At 36.5% G+C, this 13,295-nt stretch overlaps 1 protein-coding gene and 2 long non-coding RNA genes across 8 annotated transcripts in view; all 3 read right to left on the bottom strand.

The window, feature by feature from the left end:
- The window catches only part of LOC128511194 (uncharacterized), a 241,013-nt gene that overhangs the window by 41,972 nt on the left and 185,746 nt on the right, over positions 1-13,295 (bottom strand). For 3 of the 6 annotated variants that reach the window (XM_053483922.1, XM_053483921.1, XM_053483923.1), the window contains one exon: positions 11,501-11,551. The exons of the other annotated variants lie outside the window; for them this stretch is intronic. In XM_053483922.1, coding sequence (XP_053339897.1) covers positions 11,501-11,551 — 51 coding nt within the window. The remainder of the gene's footprint in view (positions 1-11,500; positions 11,552-13,295) is intronic. 6 annotated transcript variants of the gene reach the window in all.
- Positions 6,784-8,046, bottom strand: LOC128511197 (uncharacterized). Its single transcript, XR_008356166.1, has 3 exons — positions 7,980-8,046; positions 7,106-7,140; positions 6,784-6,951 (listed from the first exon to the last, which is right to left on the bottom strand). It is a non-coding gene; the product is annotated as an uncharacterized LOC128511197 (long non-coding RNA).
- On the bottom strand, positions 9,308-11,354 carry LOC128511195 (uncharacterized). Its single transcript, XR_008356164.1, has 4 exons — positions 11,296-11,354; positions 11,079-11,135; positions 10,837-10,917; positions 9,308-9,794 (listed from the first exon to the last, which is right to left on the bottom strand). It is a non-coding gene; the product is annotated as an uncharacterized LOC128511195 (long non-coding RNA).

The following is a 13,295-nucleotide window of genomic DNA, read 5'->3' as shown; positions in this document are numbered from 1 at the left end:
AAATCTTTAGATTAATAAAATATACCACAGCCATTAGAAAAGAGGTAAAATATGATGGCACAGATACAGTGTAAAGAGCTGATTTCCTAATTGTCCACTAAGTATACTCTTACAGTACTCACCATATGTGGCTTAAAGATCTTTTCACTCAATGCAAATGGAGCTAAAGGTATAAAGAGAAGGTTTTATATGTTTGGATTTTTCTTTCGTCTTCTTTGTCTTTCAGCTAATCCCTTTCAGGGGTCGCCACGCAGAATCATTTGCCTCCACCTAACCCTACAGTATCTTCTGCTTCCTCTTCTCTCACCCCAACTAACTTCATGTCCTTTCTTGCTGCATCCATAAATTTCCTCTTTGGTCTACCTTTAGACCTCCTGGCAGTTCTAACCTCAGCATCCTTCTACCAATATGCTCACAATCTCACCTCTGAACATGCCTCTCTGACTTTATCTCTAAAACATCTAACATGGGTAGTCCCTCTGATGAACTCATTCTTAATCATATCTATCATTGTCCGTCCCAAAGAGAACCTCAATCTTGATCTCCGCTACCTCCAACTCTGCCTCCTGTCTTTTTTTCAGTGCCACGGTCTCTAAGCCGTAGAGCATTCCTGGTCTCACCACTGTCTTGAATACCTTTCCTTTCGCTCTCGCTGATACTCTTTTGTCACATAACACACCTGACATTTTTCTCCACCCATTCAAACCTGCCTGTACCTCCCTTCCACACTCGTTGCTCTGGACCGTTGACCCTAAGTACATAAAGTCCTGCAACCTCTTTACCTCTGCACCCTCTGCACTCTCTTTACCTCTGTAGCCTTACCATTCCACTTCGGTTCCTCTTATTCACACACATGCATTCTGTCTTGCTGCGGCTAACCTTCATTCCTCTGCTTTCCAGAGCGTACCTCCATTTCTTCAGATTTCCATTACCTTTTCCCTGCTCTCGCTACAAAGCACAATGTCATCTGCAAACATCATTGTCCATGGAGACTCCTGTCTAACCTCATCTGTCATCTTGTCCATCACCATAGGAAAAAGAAGAGGCTCAGAGTCATTGCCACAGCTCTGCACATCCCCCTTGTTCTAGAAGCTTGGCACTTATACACTTCTCCCATTCCTCTGGGATTCTCTTACTTTCCAAAATCTTGTTAAAAAGACTAATCAGAAACCTTACTGCCACCTCTCCTAAGCACTTCCATACCTCTATAGGTATGTCATCAGGACCAACTGCCTTTCCACTCTGCATCCTCTTTAATGCCCTCCTCACCTCACTCTTACTGTTTTACTTCCTGCTCCACAACAGTCACGTCTTCTACTATTCATTCTCTTTTATTTTTCCCATTCATCAACTCTTTAAAGTACTCCTTCCATCTTCCAATCATCCTCATGTCACCTGTCAGTACATTTCCATTCCTATCTTTAATCACTCTAACATGCTGCACATCCTTCCCATCTCTATCTCTTTGCCTCGCCAACCTTACAGATCCACCTCTCCCTCCTTACTGTCCAACCTAGTATACAGGTCCTCATATGCTCTTTGTTTGACCTTTGCCACCTCTACCTCCACCTTACTCTGCATCTCCCTGTACTCCTGTCTACTCTCTTCAGTCTTCACAGTGTCTCACTTCTTCTTAGCTAGCCTCTTTCAATGTATACACTCCTGACTTCCTTGTTTCACAACCTTGTCTTCTTGTCCACTTTTCCCTTTCCTGATGATACTTTCATCACCTCGGTTCCCTTCCCCAACATGTCCATTGAAATCTGCACCAATCACCACTCTCTCAACTCTGGGGATGCTCTGCATCACTTCATCTAACTCACTCTAGAATTTCTCCATCTCTTCTAACTCACATCCTCACTGTGGGGCATAACCACTAACAAAATTGCACATCACACCTAATGCTTCCTCATTGACAACAACGGCTTCATTCTGGTGTCTATTTATTGTATATTATAAAAAAAAAATTCAATATTAACAAAATAACGCATGCATCTAGAAATTTTAACACCTTTTTCTTATTTAAATTAATCATATGACCAAGTTTGACCTTAATGGCTTCCTATAATCTTCACACAGTTACCCGGCTGTGTGAGATAATGGCAAGTTTAACTTAGATAATAATGGCAAGTTTTATTATGAAAAGCTTCTAGATAGAAGTTTGTGTAAAACCAAAGTTTTTCACTTACAAGGTAAACTATTTTGACATGAATAAATTAAATCTAAAACACTGAAAAGAGCTGTGACAGAGAGACAGTTTGTAGAAGCTACTTTTAATGCATTTGCTGGAGACCACTGGACATCAGTTAGTAACCATAACTACACTACCTCGGTGTAACAGTACATCTAATCAATAACAATAGCAACTGCACTCATTCACTCTGGATGTGTTAAAAACACAAGAGGGATATTTTGCTAGTCAGTTGCTCTAGCAAAGTTAAAAAGAAATTTTAATTCAACGTTAAAACATTTAATTATATATTGTATAGTTTTCTGTGATAGAAACTCAAGATTCGAGCGAAATGTCACAACCAAGCACCAGTGAGGAGGTTGGTAGCCAGGAAGACCAGCCAAATCTTATACATCCCTGGACATACCTGGAAGAATTTTTTTAAATGGTTGATTGCAAAAAAAGCTCCTTTCGAATGCGCTGCAAGCTCCGTGCACCCAAGCTACGAGCTAATGGCTTTCAAAAACTCACTGTCATGAACTAACCCGGGTTGACCAGAAGACTTAGCGATTAGCGGTTAGCCCTTTTTAGCGTGGATAGTAAACCCAAACGCGGAAGCAAGCGAGTAGGCAGGATAACCACACAAGTTATTTTAAGGACTCTCTCAGAAGGGGAGCAAGGGAAAAATACAAATTTATTCTGCATCCTATTAAACATACAGAAATCAGAAAGTGAACCCAAGAAAGGTGAGTACTCACGAAATAGCTGGCGAACAGTCTGAACCGACATGGGCGAACTCAATGACTGAGCGATGTGATGTGCCATCTTGTTTCCTTTTATGCTTCCTGTGTTGTAACCATATTACTTCTAATGTAAAGTCAGTTATATCCATGTTACAAAAGGAAAGTGTCGTGTGACTGTCCTAATTTTAAATAGTTTGTATCAATATAAATTGCTGCTTTTTAATGAAGAAATAGAACAAAGACATAATTTAGAAAACAAGTGTTCTAGATTTCAACACTATTGTTGCATTTTTCACCGCTAGGAAGGAACTTGGAGAGACGAGTGAACTTCCTTGCTGCCCAATGCAAATAGCTGGGAGTACTTTATTAAGCACGCAGTCATACAGAAGCATGAGCAACACCTTCACACCAGAACCATATCCAATTTAGCCTTAGCATAAACCAGAGCACATTCAGTAAAACACACACACCTAACACACCCACACAATATGGCCGAAGCCACTAACCCAAACACCTTTCCCCAACAGGGTGAACACACAGCAACCTCTTTCGCACGGCATGATGGTCGCCAGAAAACCCCACCTACGCCACACTATATTTAACTCAATATCAACAACAGCACTGTTAGCATCATATGCTGGACAACTGTATTTTTAATTTGTGCACGCTTGCTGAAGTAAAAAATTTAACTACAATTAAGTTAATATGTCCATCATCTTTTCAACACAAAAATAACATTTGTTTGAGTGACAAACATTTTTTAAACACAACTTTAATATCAGGCAAGTGTATATTTTAAATGCTGTAGCTAAAGCTTAACTCCAAAATTCTTTTTTTTACCAGCAAAAAACACAAAACTTATATTGAAACGTTAGCTTTCTGTAATTAAAGTTGTTTCTATCTTTTTCGTTAACTTTATCAGTTAGCCTAGACTTTGGATGAGGCAGTCACTAGCTAGCTATAAGAGTTGTCTATCTTACTAGCTTCAGTAACTTAAAACAGATTGTGCTTTATTACTTTACAGGCATAAAATACGAGTCAATATTATAGTCCCGGTAAAACGTTTGAAATCGCATTTTTTTCCGTACCACTATAACCAAACTAATTATTCTCCTGTACATTAACATTAGCTAAGCTAGCTTATGACAAATGTTTGCCTAAAGAAAGCTACAAATGTGAACCCCTCATCAAACATACAACGATGACCACAAATCTTATGAGAGATAAGATTAAATGTTACCCTTTGCTTTTATGATATGATAAATAGACAGCATGTTACAAAGATATCTTACCTTTAGCCCAGAAGCTTGACAAATGAACACGTGCCTCAAATAGCTCATGCTTACAACAGAGCCAATGTCTTGGGGTATATATTACAATGTTTTTTTAGGTTTCAGTTATTACTATAAATAATTAGGTAGTGTGGGTAAATTTTACTCATTATTACATAATTAAACTTGCTGACTAAAATAATAGGTAAATGGTAGACTATTTGCGAGGGTAGTATTTTTGGCTTTGTACACCACCACATTAAATGTAAAATTAAAAACGCAACATGTGAGCGAAGTCAAGACTTTTAGCTTTAATTCAAGAAGGTGCAAGTTTATATAAATTTTGTTTCCATGCAGCGGACCTTCACTCAGGTGTAAAAGTGGGCATGGACCTCTCACTGGAACAGATTAGTTTATATGTATATCCTTAATATATACCAGTTAACTGGTGAAAATGGCCCAGGTGTCAAAAAGCCCAAGGCCACTAACCCCACCTGCGAACTCCCCAGATCCCAATCCGATCAATCACCCAAGGGATTCAAGTAAGATTCAAGTCAGCACACAAAGGATCCCCTGCCAATGTCCCAGTGCCAGACATCAAAGCACACACACCCAGACGCCCTACGAAACCATGCCCTGTGGAGCCCAGTGACCCAGACCATAGGTGTGTGTGTGTGTGTGTGTGTGTGTGTTTAAGGTTAATGTTAAGGTTAAAGTTTTGGCTAATTGGTGTATTTCCTCAGAGAGATCATTGTGTTTACAGTCAAGTGTAATGCTGCTTGCATAAAAAAGAAAAAAAAAAAAGATAGATTGATGAAACTTGTAATTATCTTATCCAAGTCATATCCAAAAAACTTTAAATGTGTCAATCTGTTTCTCAGGTTTATAATAACCTGCTCATCTAGAACAACCTCGGTGACATGCATATGAATTATATAGTCTGTGACAAAGACCTATCTGATTGTTGTCTGTACAGGAAACAAGACCAATGTGACACTGTGCAAATAGTGATGTTAAAAGATCAAATAAATGATAATCTTCTTTCCTGTTCATAATAGTCAAAGCATGAATGTGTAACAAACCCCCAACACAGATAAACAGGAAAAGTCTTGTACTGCATGAAAAAAAAAATGAAACTGTAATACAGAAATAAAACAGTGGTGCCTTAGAATATAAATTTAATCCATTCTAGAGGCGAGTTCTTAAGGAGGAAATTTGTATTGCATGACGATGGATTGCATCCAATAGAAAATAATGTAAATGCAGATAATCCGCTTCAGCCACCAAAAGAGTTGCTCCCTTCTTCTTCTTTGCTAATATTATTGGGACCCCATGGTCCTATGGGTTCACTAAACGCACAAAATGCAAACAACTTTCATAAGGTTCTTGAGGTGAAATTTGTGATAGCTGTTGACTAGCTACTGCTGAAAAAAACATTTAAATTGCTGGTGTGTGTGTGTGTGTGTGTGGTACTGTATCTTTTGTGCACTTTCTTTTTTTTCCTCACATATGCATGCATGTTTGTGTGTATTACTTCATACTGTGTAGTTTTTCATGACCCTTCCCCCGCCCTGTTGTTTCCCCTGCTGCTCCTCGTAATTCCCAGGTGACTTTTGATGTGAACTTCGACAATCCACTAATAGAAAAGATCATCCACAGCTAACCGCTAATGACTAAATAATGGTGAACTTCATATGACCTTTAACAATGTCCACGTGAAAAGAGACTGATTGAGAATTTGTGAGACACAAACGCTAGAGCAGTCTTTCTTAGACCTTATTGTAATGAGTGACTGAAGACTTCAGGCACTGTGGTGTAAAAAAAAAAATAAAAATTGCAATGGCAGCCATTTTGTAGCTAGCTAGCAACCTGCTGGCAAATTAGCGGCTAACTAGCAGCTGAAAAAAACTCTGTCTCTAAAGTTTGGCACAGGGATACTGAACATACCAGACTCTCTGCTTTATTATATGACAGAGTTATCTAAATGTTATGTTTGTGATCAAAGTCATGAGTCCCACGTCATGCGGGATTGAGATTATAATGTTAATTATAATCTCATTTGTGTTTGAATTGTGTTTTAATGAAGTCCCTTGGATAAACGTCAGTGTTTTTGGTTACGCTTGCAAAAATGCAGAGATTAGCGTGAAAAGCTTTGGACTAAAATCTAATTTGTTGTTGTCTCTGCAGGAAAAGCTGGGAAAGTTTTTTTTTCTCTCTTTTCTTTGTCTTGCAGTTTATAGACTCTACCATGTGTATAAGCTAACATTATGTGAAAAAATAACAACATAAGTATAAGTTCAAAGTATCAGAGGTATGAAATTTAAAGTACAGAGGTTAAACTTTCTCCTCGCTTTGTGTTCTCTGTTTCTCCTGCATGTAGCATGACCTCATTACCTCAAATCTCTTTTGTGTGTATTAAGAGTCAGAAGGTCTGTGTGCTCGCTCGTGGCTTTCTTTGCTTCCTGTGACAACTATTTGCTTCAAAACAATCAGCACCTTCAACAGCTTTGTGTCAGCAAAAGTTCACATAAAAATATGTAGATTTTATATATTTATCAGGGTTATTAAGACTTGACTCAGTCTTCAAAAGCAACGTAAAGTTAATTTATTTACATTTACAAAATAAAGACGCATGTATTTCATGAAAGAAACTAAACTAAGACGTCATTTAGTGTGTTGTACTCTGCAGCAGGCTGTACACCTCATCCGTGCCTTTGGTGTTGACTTGTGTGTCATTTATGGTACAGTACATGTGATACACGTCATCCTGAAAGCATGAAAGGGTGAAAACAGCAACATGTCAAGCATGAGAAGTTGTGTAAGATATTTAAGATTAGCAGTGAGATGACTGACTGCCAAAGCAAGGAAATGGTGTAATGTTTAATCCTGACCACAAACTAGCACAAAAATACATTACTTACCCCTGTCTGCTGTGGATCTTTATCTCCACTGGTGTCTGAAAAGTCAAAGCATCACACAGTTGTGTATGGATTATAAAATACTGAAGTTATGTATTAATTTATTTTTGAGCTAGATGTTTTTTTACTGGATGTTTTTGCTGTAGAAAACTATAAATGTTAAAACTTAAAAGTTATAATTAAATAATTGTCAGCTATCTGTCTGTCTGTCTGTGTATTCATATTGATCTCTCACTCACTTTTTCTCTATAGCACCCTGTACAGAGTTACACGAGGCCTGGAGCCTATCCCAGGGGACTTGGGGCACTAGGCATGGTACACCCTGGACAGGGTGCCAGTCCATCACAGGACACAAGAATGCACACACACTCATGCACTACAGACAATTTGGAAATTGCAATTAGTCCAACCAGCATGTTTTTGGAAAGAAAACCGGACCAAACCAGACAAAAAGATTTGCAATGATACAAATCATAGCCTGATTGTTTAGATATTTGTTCTGCTTTTCTGCGTATTGTAGACACCAGCGTAATAAACTTGAGCAATGTGTGTAAAACCTCAAACACTGCATGTAAAGTAGCTTCCTTTTTGAAAAAGCCTGTGTGACCAAACGGTATAATTTTTCTCTTCACATATTCTAGCTTCTTGGAAACGTCAAAGTCACCCCAGCCATTTTCACTACATGTTCCAGAGACTGACAGAAATATAAACTCAAATGTTCTGATTACAACACAGGTAGTATGAGGCAAAGGTACTGTGTGTGTTGAGTATTTTTAGCCCATTTCCTTTTTTTTGGTGCATGTTTTCTCAATTTGTTTTTAAGCACTATTACATTATGATGTCTGAGAGAGGGTTTGTGCTGTATACTGTAATTTACCTAAAGACAGGGATGGTAAAGGTACTGAGCTGATCACAGAATAAGTCCCAGCAGCGTCTGTGGCGAACTAAACAGCAGGCGGAATTAACCACAGCGGTAATTTAAAGTTATACTTATAACAATAAAACTTTTTATGACAGAAATTCTACTCACTGTGTTCTTACTGACCTTGGACACCATGGCTTCTGGAGGAAAAAAAAACATGTATATCTATGGATACCAGTGGATGTGTGCTAACAGTAGTCTCAGTGCTTTTCTTGTTCTACTAGCTATAAAATTAACTGATAAACGTACCCTGATCACCATGGGGCAAATCCATTTTACATCTGTTGGAAAAAAGGTTCATAGAAACACACAGATATACACAACCATCAGGGGTTGATTTGTCAGTCGGAAATCACACACACTACTTAGCGGAACATAAGACATTTCTAACCTCGCAGCCGCTTGCTTCTCTGAAAGAAAAAAAAAGAAAAAGACAAAACACTAAGTTCCATCAAATGTACATTTCCTTACAAAAGTATTCACATCCCTAAAAATTTTTCGCATTTTGTCACGTTACAGCCACAAACGTAAATGTATTTTATTGGGATTTTATGTGACAGACCAACAATTTTTTTTTTTTACAAATAAATATTTTTGAAAAGTGTAGACACACCTTTCACTGCAATTTCAGCGGCAGGTCTTTTGGGGGTGTTTCTCTACCAGTTTTGCATATCTAGATTGTGCAATATTTCGCCCATTGTTCTTTGCAAAATAGCTCAAGCTCAGAAAGATTAGATAGAGAGCGTGTGTGAACAGCAATTTAAGTCCATTCTCTTGACTAGGCCATTCTAACAAAAATGCTTTGATCTTAACTATTCCATTGTGGCTCTGGCTGTATGTTTAGGCGGCGTTGTCCTGCTGGAAGGTGAACTTCCACTCCAGTCTCAAATCTTTTGCAGACTCTAATAGGTTTTCTTCTAAGATTGACCTGTATTTGGACTTCATCCATTTTACCATCAACCTTGACCACACAAAATAATGCACAGGGTTAGTTTTCTGACACGCATAGCGTTTTGCATTTAGGCCAAAAAGTACAATTTTGGTCTTATCTGAACCAGATCACCTTCCTTACATGTTTGCCGTGTCCCTCATATGGCTTATCACAAACTGCAAATGGGACTTCTTATGGATTTCTTCTACTAATAGCTTTCTTTTTGCCACCCTTCCATAAAGCTCAGATGTTATACTCCTTTCTATTTTTAGATGATGGATTGAATTGTGCTCCATAAGATATTTAAAGCTTGCAATATTTTTTTTATGACCTGTCCCTGCTTTAAACTTCCCAATAACTTTATCTTTATCTTATTTATTTACTCCACAACCTGACCTGTCTGCTGTGCTCCTTGGGCTTCATGATGCTGTTTGTTTACTAATGTTCTCTAACAAACCTCTGAGGGCTTTACAATACAGCTGTCTCTATACTAAGATTAAATTACACACAGGTGGACTTTACTTACTAATTAGGTGACTTTTGAAGGCAATCGGTTCGACTGGATTTTAGTTAGCGGTATCAGAGTAAAGATGGATGAATAATTTTCCGTCCATTTCACAATGATGTGCCACTTTGTGTTGGCAATAAATCCCAATAAAATACTTTAGCAAGGCGCTGTTTCTACATGATCAGTTAGACACACATACTACATTGGGCAATAGTTAAAGCAGAAGCTAAAGTGATAGACTTACTGACAAACCTGCAGACACAGACGCTCATCAGTACAGCCAGTAAAACACACACACCGGTGATTGACAGCAGTAGGACAAGCACAGATCCTGATTAAAATCACATGTAAAATTATAAAATACAATTACAATTGTACAATTAACCCATTTAAATATCTCTGCTTTTTCACCATTAACTGTGACCTTTTCATTGAGTTTTGTGGGCATGACTGAATGTAAATCAGTGGTGTTGTAAACTCAATTAATTTTAGTAACTTATCAATGAACCAATATGATTACAGAAATAATTAGTGTTATGGGGACTTTTACTGATGAAATTTGAATCCAAATTAATAAATCCCCAGCTTCATTAAAATAAATGATGAGGCCCAACCTGTTAAGAGACATTTTATCTTTTTTTTTTTTTTTAATCAAATGAACAATATTTTTGTAGTCGAACCTATTGAAGACTTATGCTTTCTGTTAGCTGGGAAAATCCCAAGGTTGTTAGACATGGATATATACAGTATGTATAATAAATGACATACTTTTAGGCTGCTTGGTTATGTATTTTACACCTACAAAAAAAAAAAACATGAAGGTTTTACCAATATAAACATTTATTTAAAAAAAAATCTGAAATATGCTGCTGCTGATGATTAAGCTATATGTTATAGTTCACTACAGCTAACATATGTATATAAATTTTTTTAAAATTATAAGTAGTCATTTAAATTATAACTAATAAGAAGAAAATTATAACTTCCATAAAGTTGAACTCATTTCAGGTTTTATTAATGTTAGGAAGTTTTTAACGCAATTACAAATTACTTAATTTAAACCTAATTGGTATAGGAATGACATTTTCTTTACTTGAGGCAGGCTGATAATTTGACCCTGCTGAAATGGTAACTTTTTTTGGCCAGGCAGTGTATACAACTATTACACAGACAGATTTGTGTAACTCATCATTTAGAAATTGGAACCGAAAAGACTACCAACAGAAGTACAGCATATAGTGCATGATAAAAATTAATAATTATATATGTTAGGATTATGGGATTAACCACAACCTTCACACACCAGCTATCTATCAGGCTTGCGCTGGAAAACTTAAAGATAAAAACAGTGGTAGCTGGAGAAATTAACTAACCTGTAGAAGTTTTATCTTTAGTTGTTGTTCTTGTTGGTGTTGGTGTTGTTATTGTTGGTGTTTTCCATAATGTCGACAGCTCTAACAAAAGATACAAATATCAAAATAAAAATTAAATACATGTAAAGAACCTAAAAAATAATAGTTTGTTGCACAACTGTAGAAATTAGAATAAATGAGAATACAATCTAAAGCTGATAAATGTACATTAAACAGTCAGCTTTAATTTAGAACTAACTAACCTCTAGTAGATTTCTCTTCAGTTGTGGTTGGCTTTAATGTTACAGTAGACAGTAACTCTAACAAAAGAAAAAAGCATGTAACACATTTACACAAGCAGCAAAATGACTTTGTTGTATGTCGGTAAAATTGAAATAAATATAATTAAAAAATCTCATTGTATTCTAATTTTTTACATAATGCAAATTAAATGTCAATTATCAAAAGTTTAAACCAAACCTGTAAGAGTTTTCTCTTTAGTTGTAAATGATGTTGTTGGTGGAGAAAATGAATCTAACAAAACAAAGGGCAAATAAACTGATATAAACTAAACTTTACAGTTCACTGTACTGCAGAAACTAAACCTGAGGATGATTTTATTCTAATCCCAGTTGCTGAGTGTGATACTGTAATACTGTGTATACTGTATGAATGAGTGACTCACTGTTAGGAGCGCTGGTGGGGCTGTGAGGATGATTTCGGGTGACTCTTTCAGCTACAGGAGAGAATTCTCAGGTTAGAACTGATATGAATAAACAGCCAAAACACAGGGGTGGTGCTTATTTTATTTTTTAAGTTATACATATAATACTGAAAATGTGTCTGGTAAAGAAGCTACTTTTGAAGTTTATACGACATGGAAGTTGCTAACATTATACTGTCTTTTTTTCAATACTGAAATTAGTGTAAGCTTCTAAAAGCATATAACCTGTAAAAATTGTTGTCTAAATTAAAGCATTCCATGCAAAATGAAGGATTTTTTCCCAAAAAAATCGTAGTGTCCGTAACCATGTCAAATTCATGTGGCAATATATTTTAATAATTTAGCATTTTAAATTAATACACTTTTTCAGGTCTTTTCATGTGAAATCTAAATTGTCCAAGTTTCATCTGAATAACAATTAAGATCACTGGGAGGTTTGAATTCAAAAATAGTTATAGACACTACATCGCGCTGAGACAATTTTTATCACCAATATCATGTTTTGGCAGAATATAAATGAATTAATGTACATTATCTTAGTTCTGGTAATAAAACCACACATCTCACTCCAGCAAAATAAACTGAACTGTTTTAAGGCTGATGTTAAGTGGTTAAATTAGTTTTATTTTATAATATAGTTTATTGTTGGGATTTTTAATGCCTATAGTGAGAACTACTACACAATTAACTTACATGTAATTAATTGTCTTGTGATGAGTAGAAAATCTAAAGAAGCTTGAAATAAATTTATGCATTCAATAATACCTGTAATTTATTACTAATTGGGACACTAAAGAACATTGGTGAGATAAATTTAATTGAGAAATACCAGAATAAACTCTACACACAGTGAATTTTTGGGGCGTTACTGAATTAATTCAAATGACCAGAGTAAAATGAAGACCTCCAGTGTAATGTGCATTAAATCTGAGTCACTTACCAGTAGTAGGTCTGTTCGTTGTGGGTGGCTGTGTTGGTTCAGGAAAGAAATCTAAAATTGGATTAAAAAATGCATAAAATGCAAAAAAATATATATACATGCACATAAAACCCCAGTGATGTGATTAAATATAACTTACATGTCATGTTGTATTTGTCACTCATTAGAGAGCGAGCAGTCGGGTCAGAGATCAGTGAATAATCACAGCTCACTTCATCACTCTTTACTGACTGCAGACGTCTGAACAGATCATTTCTCTCTGCTTTAAAAATACAAACCAGATTCCCAGATCGTCTCTTTTGAGATGTTTGGGTTCGATAAGGCTGAGGATTTTCTCCAGTGTAGAGATTACAGCTAAAATCAGCTCTTACTGACTCTGACTCTGGTATTTCACACACAAGTCTGAATTCATCAAACTGATCATCATGAGCGACACTTAGTACCGGTTTCTGATCTGCAGAGGAATAAATAAAGGATATTTTTAAAATATAACTAAAAAATTTACACCAACATGAATGTCACAGTACATTAAGGTAATTTTATGATTCACACAGACAGTAATACGTACATAAAGTGCATATATTACATAAAGATCTACTATAAGTTGTAACATCAATGTTACTCAGCACTGTGACTGGAGCTGGGAGAGAGTGAGGAGAAGGAGCCTGAATCCATGATTTATCCACAGTGTAGTAACAAATAATATGAAGAGTTCCAGGAGAGCTGCGTCCTGTCCACCTGATCAGTTCAGAACCAGTGACTGAGAGCTGACATGATGGAGAGAGTTTTATGTTTGTGTCGTCTCTCTCTGGGTAG

The sequence above is a fragment of the Clarias gariepinus genome, chromosome 23 (assembly GCF_024256425.1).
Source record: "Clarias gariepinus isolate MV-2021 ecotype Netherlands chromosome 23, CGAR_prim_01v2, whole genome shotgun sequence".
Lineage (NCBI taxonomy): Eukaryota > Metazoa > Chordata > Actinopteri > Siluriformes > Clariidae > Clarias > Clarias gariepinus.
Note: the sequence above shows the minus strand (reverse complement) of the source record. Positions and strands in the feature narration are given on the sequence as shown.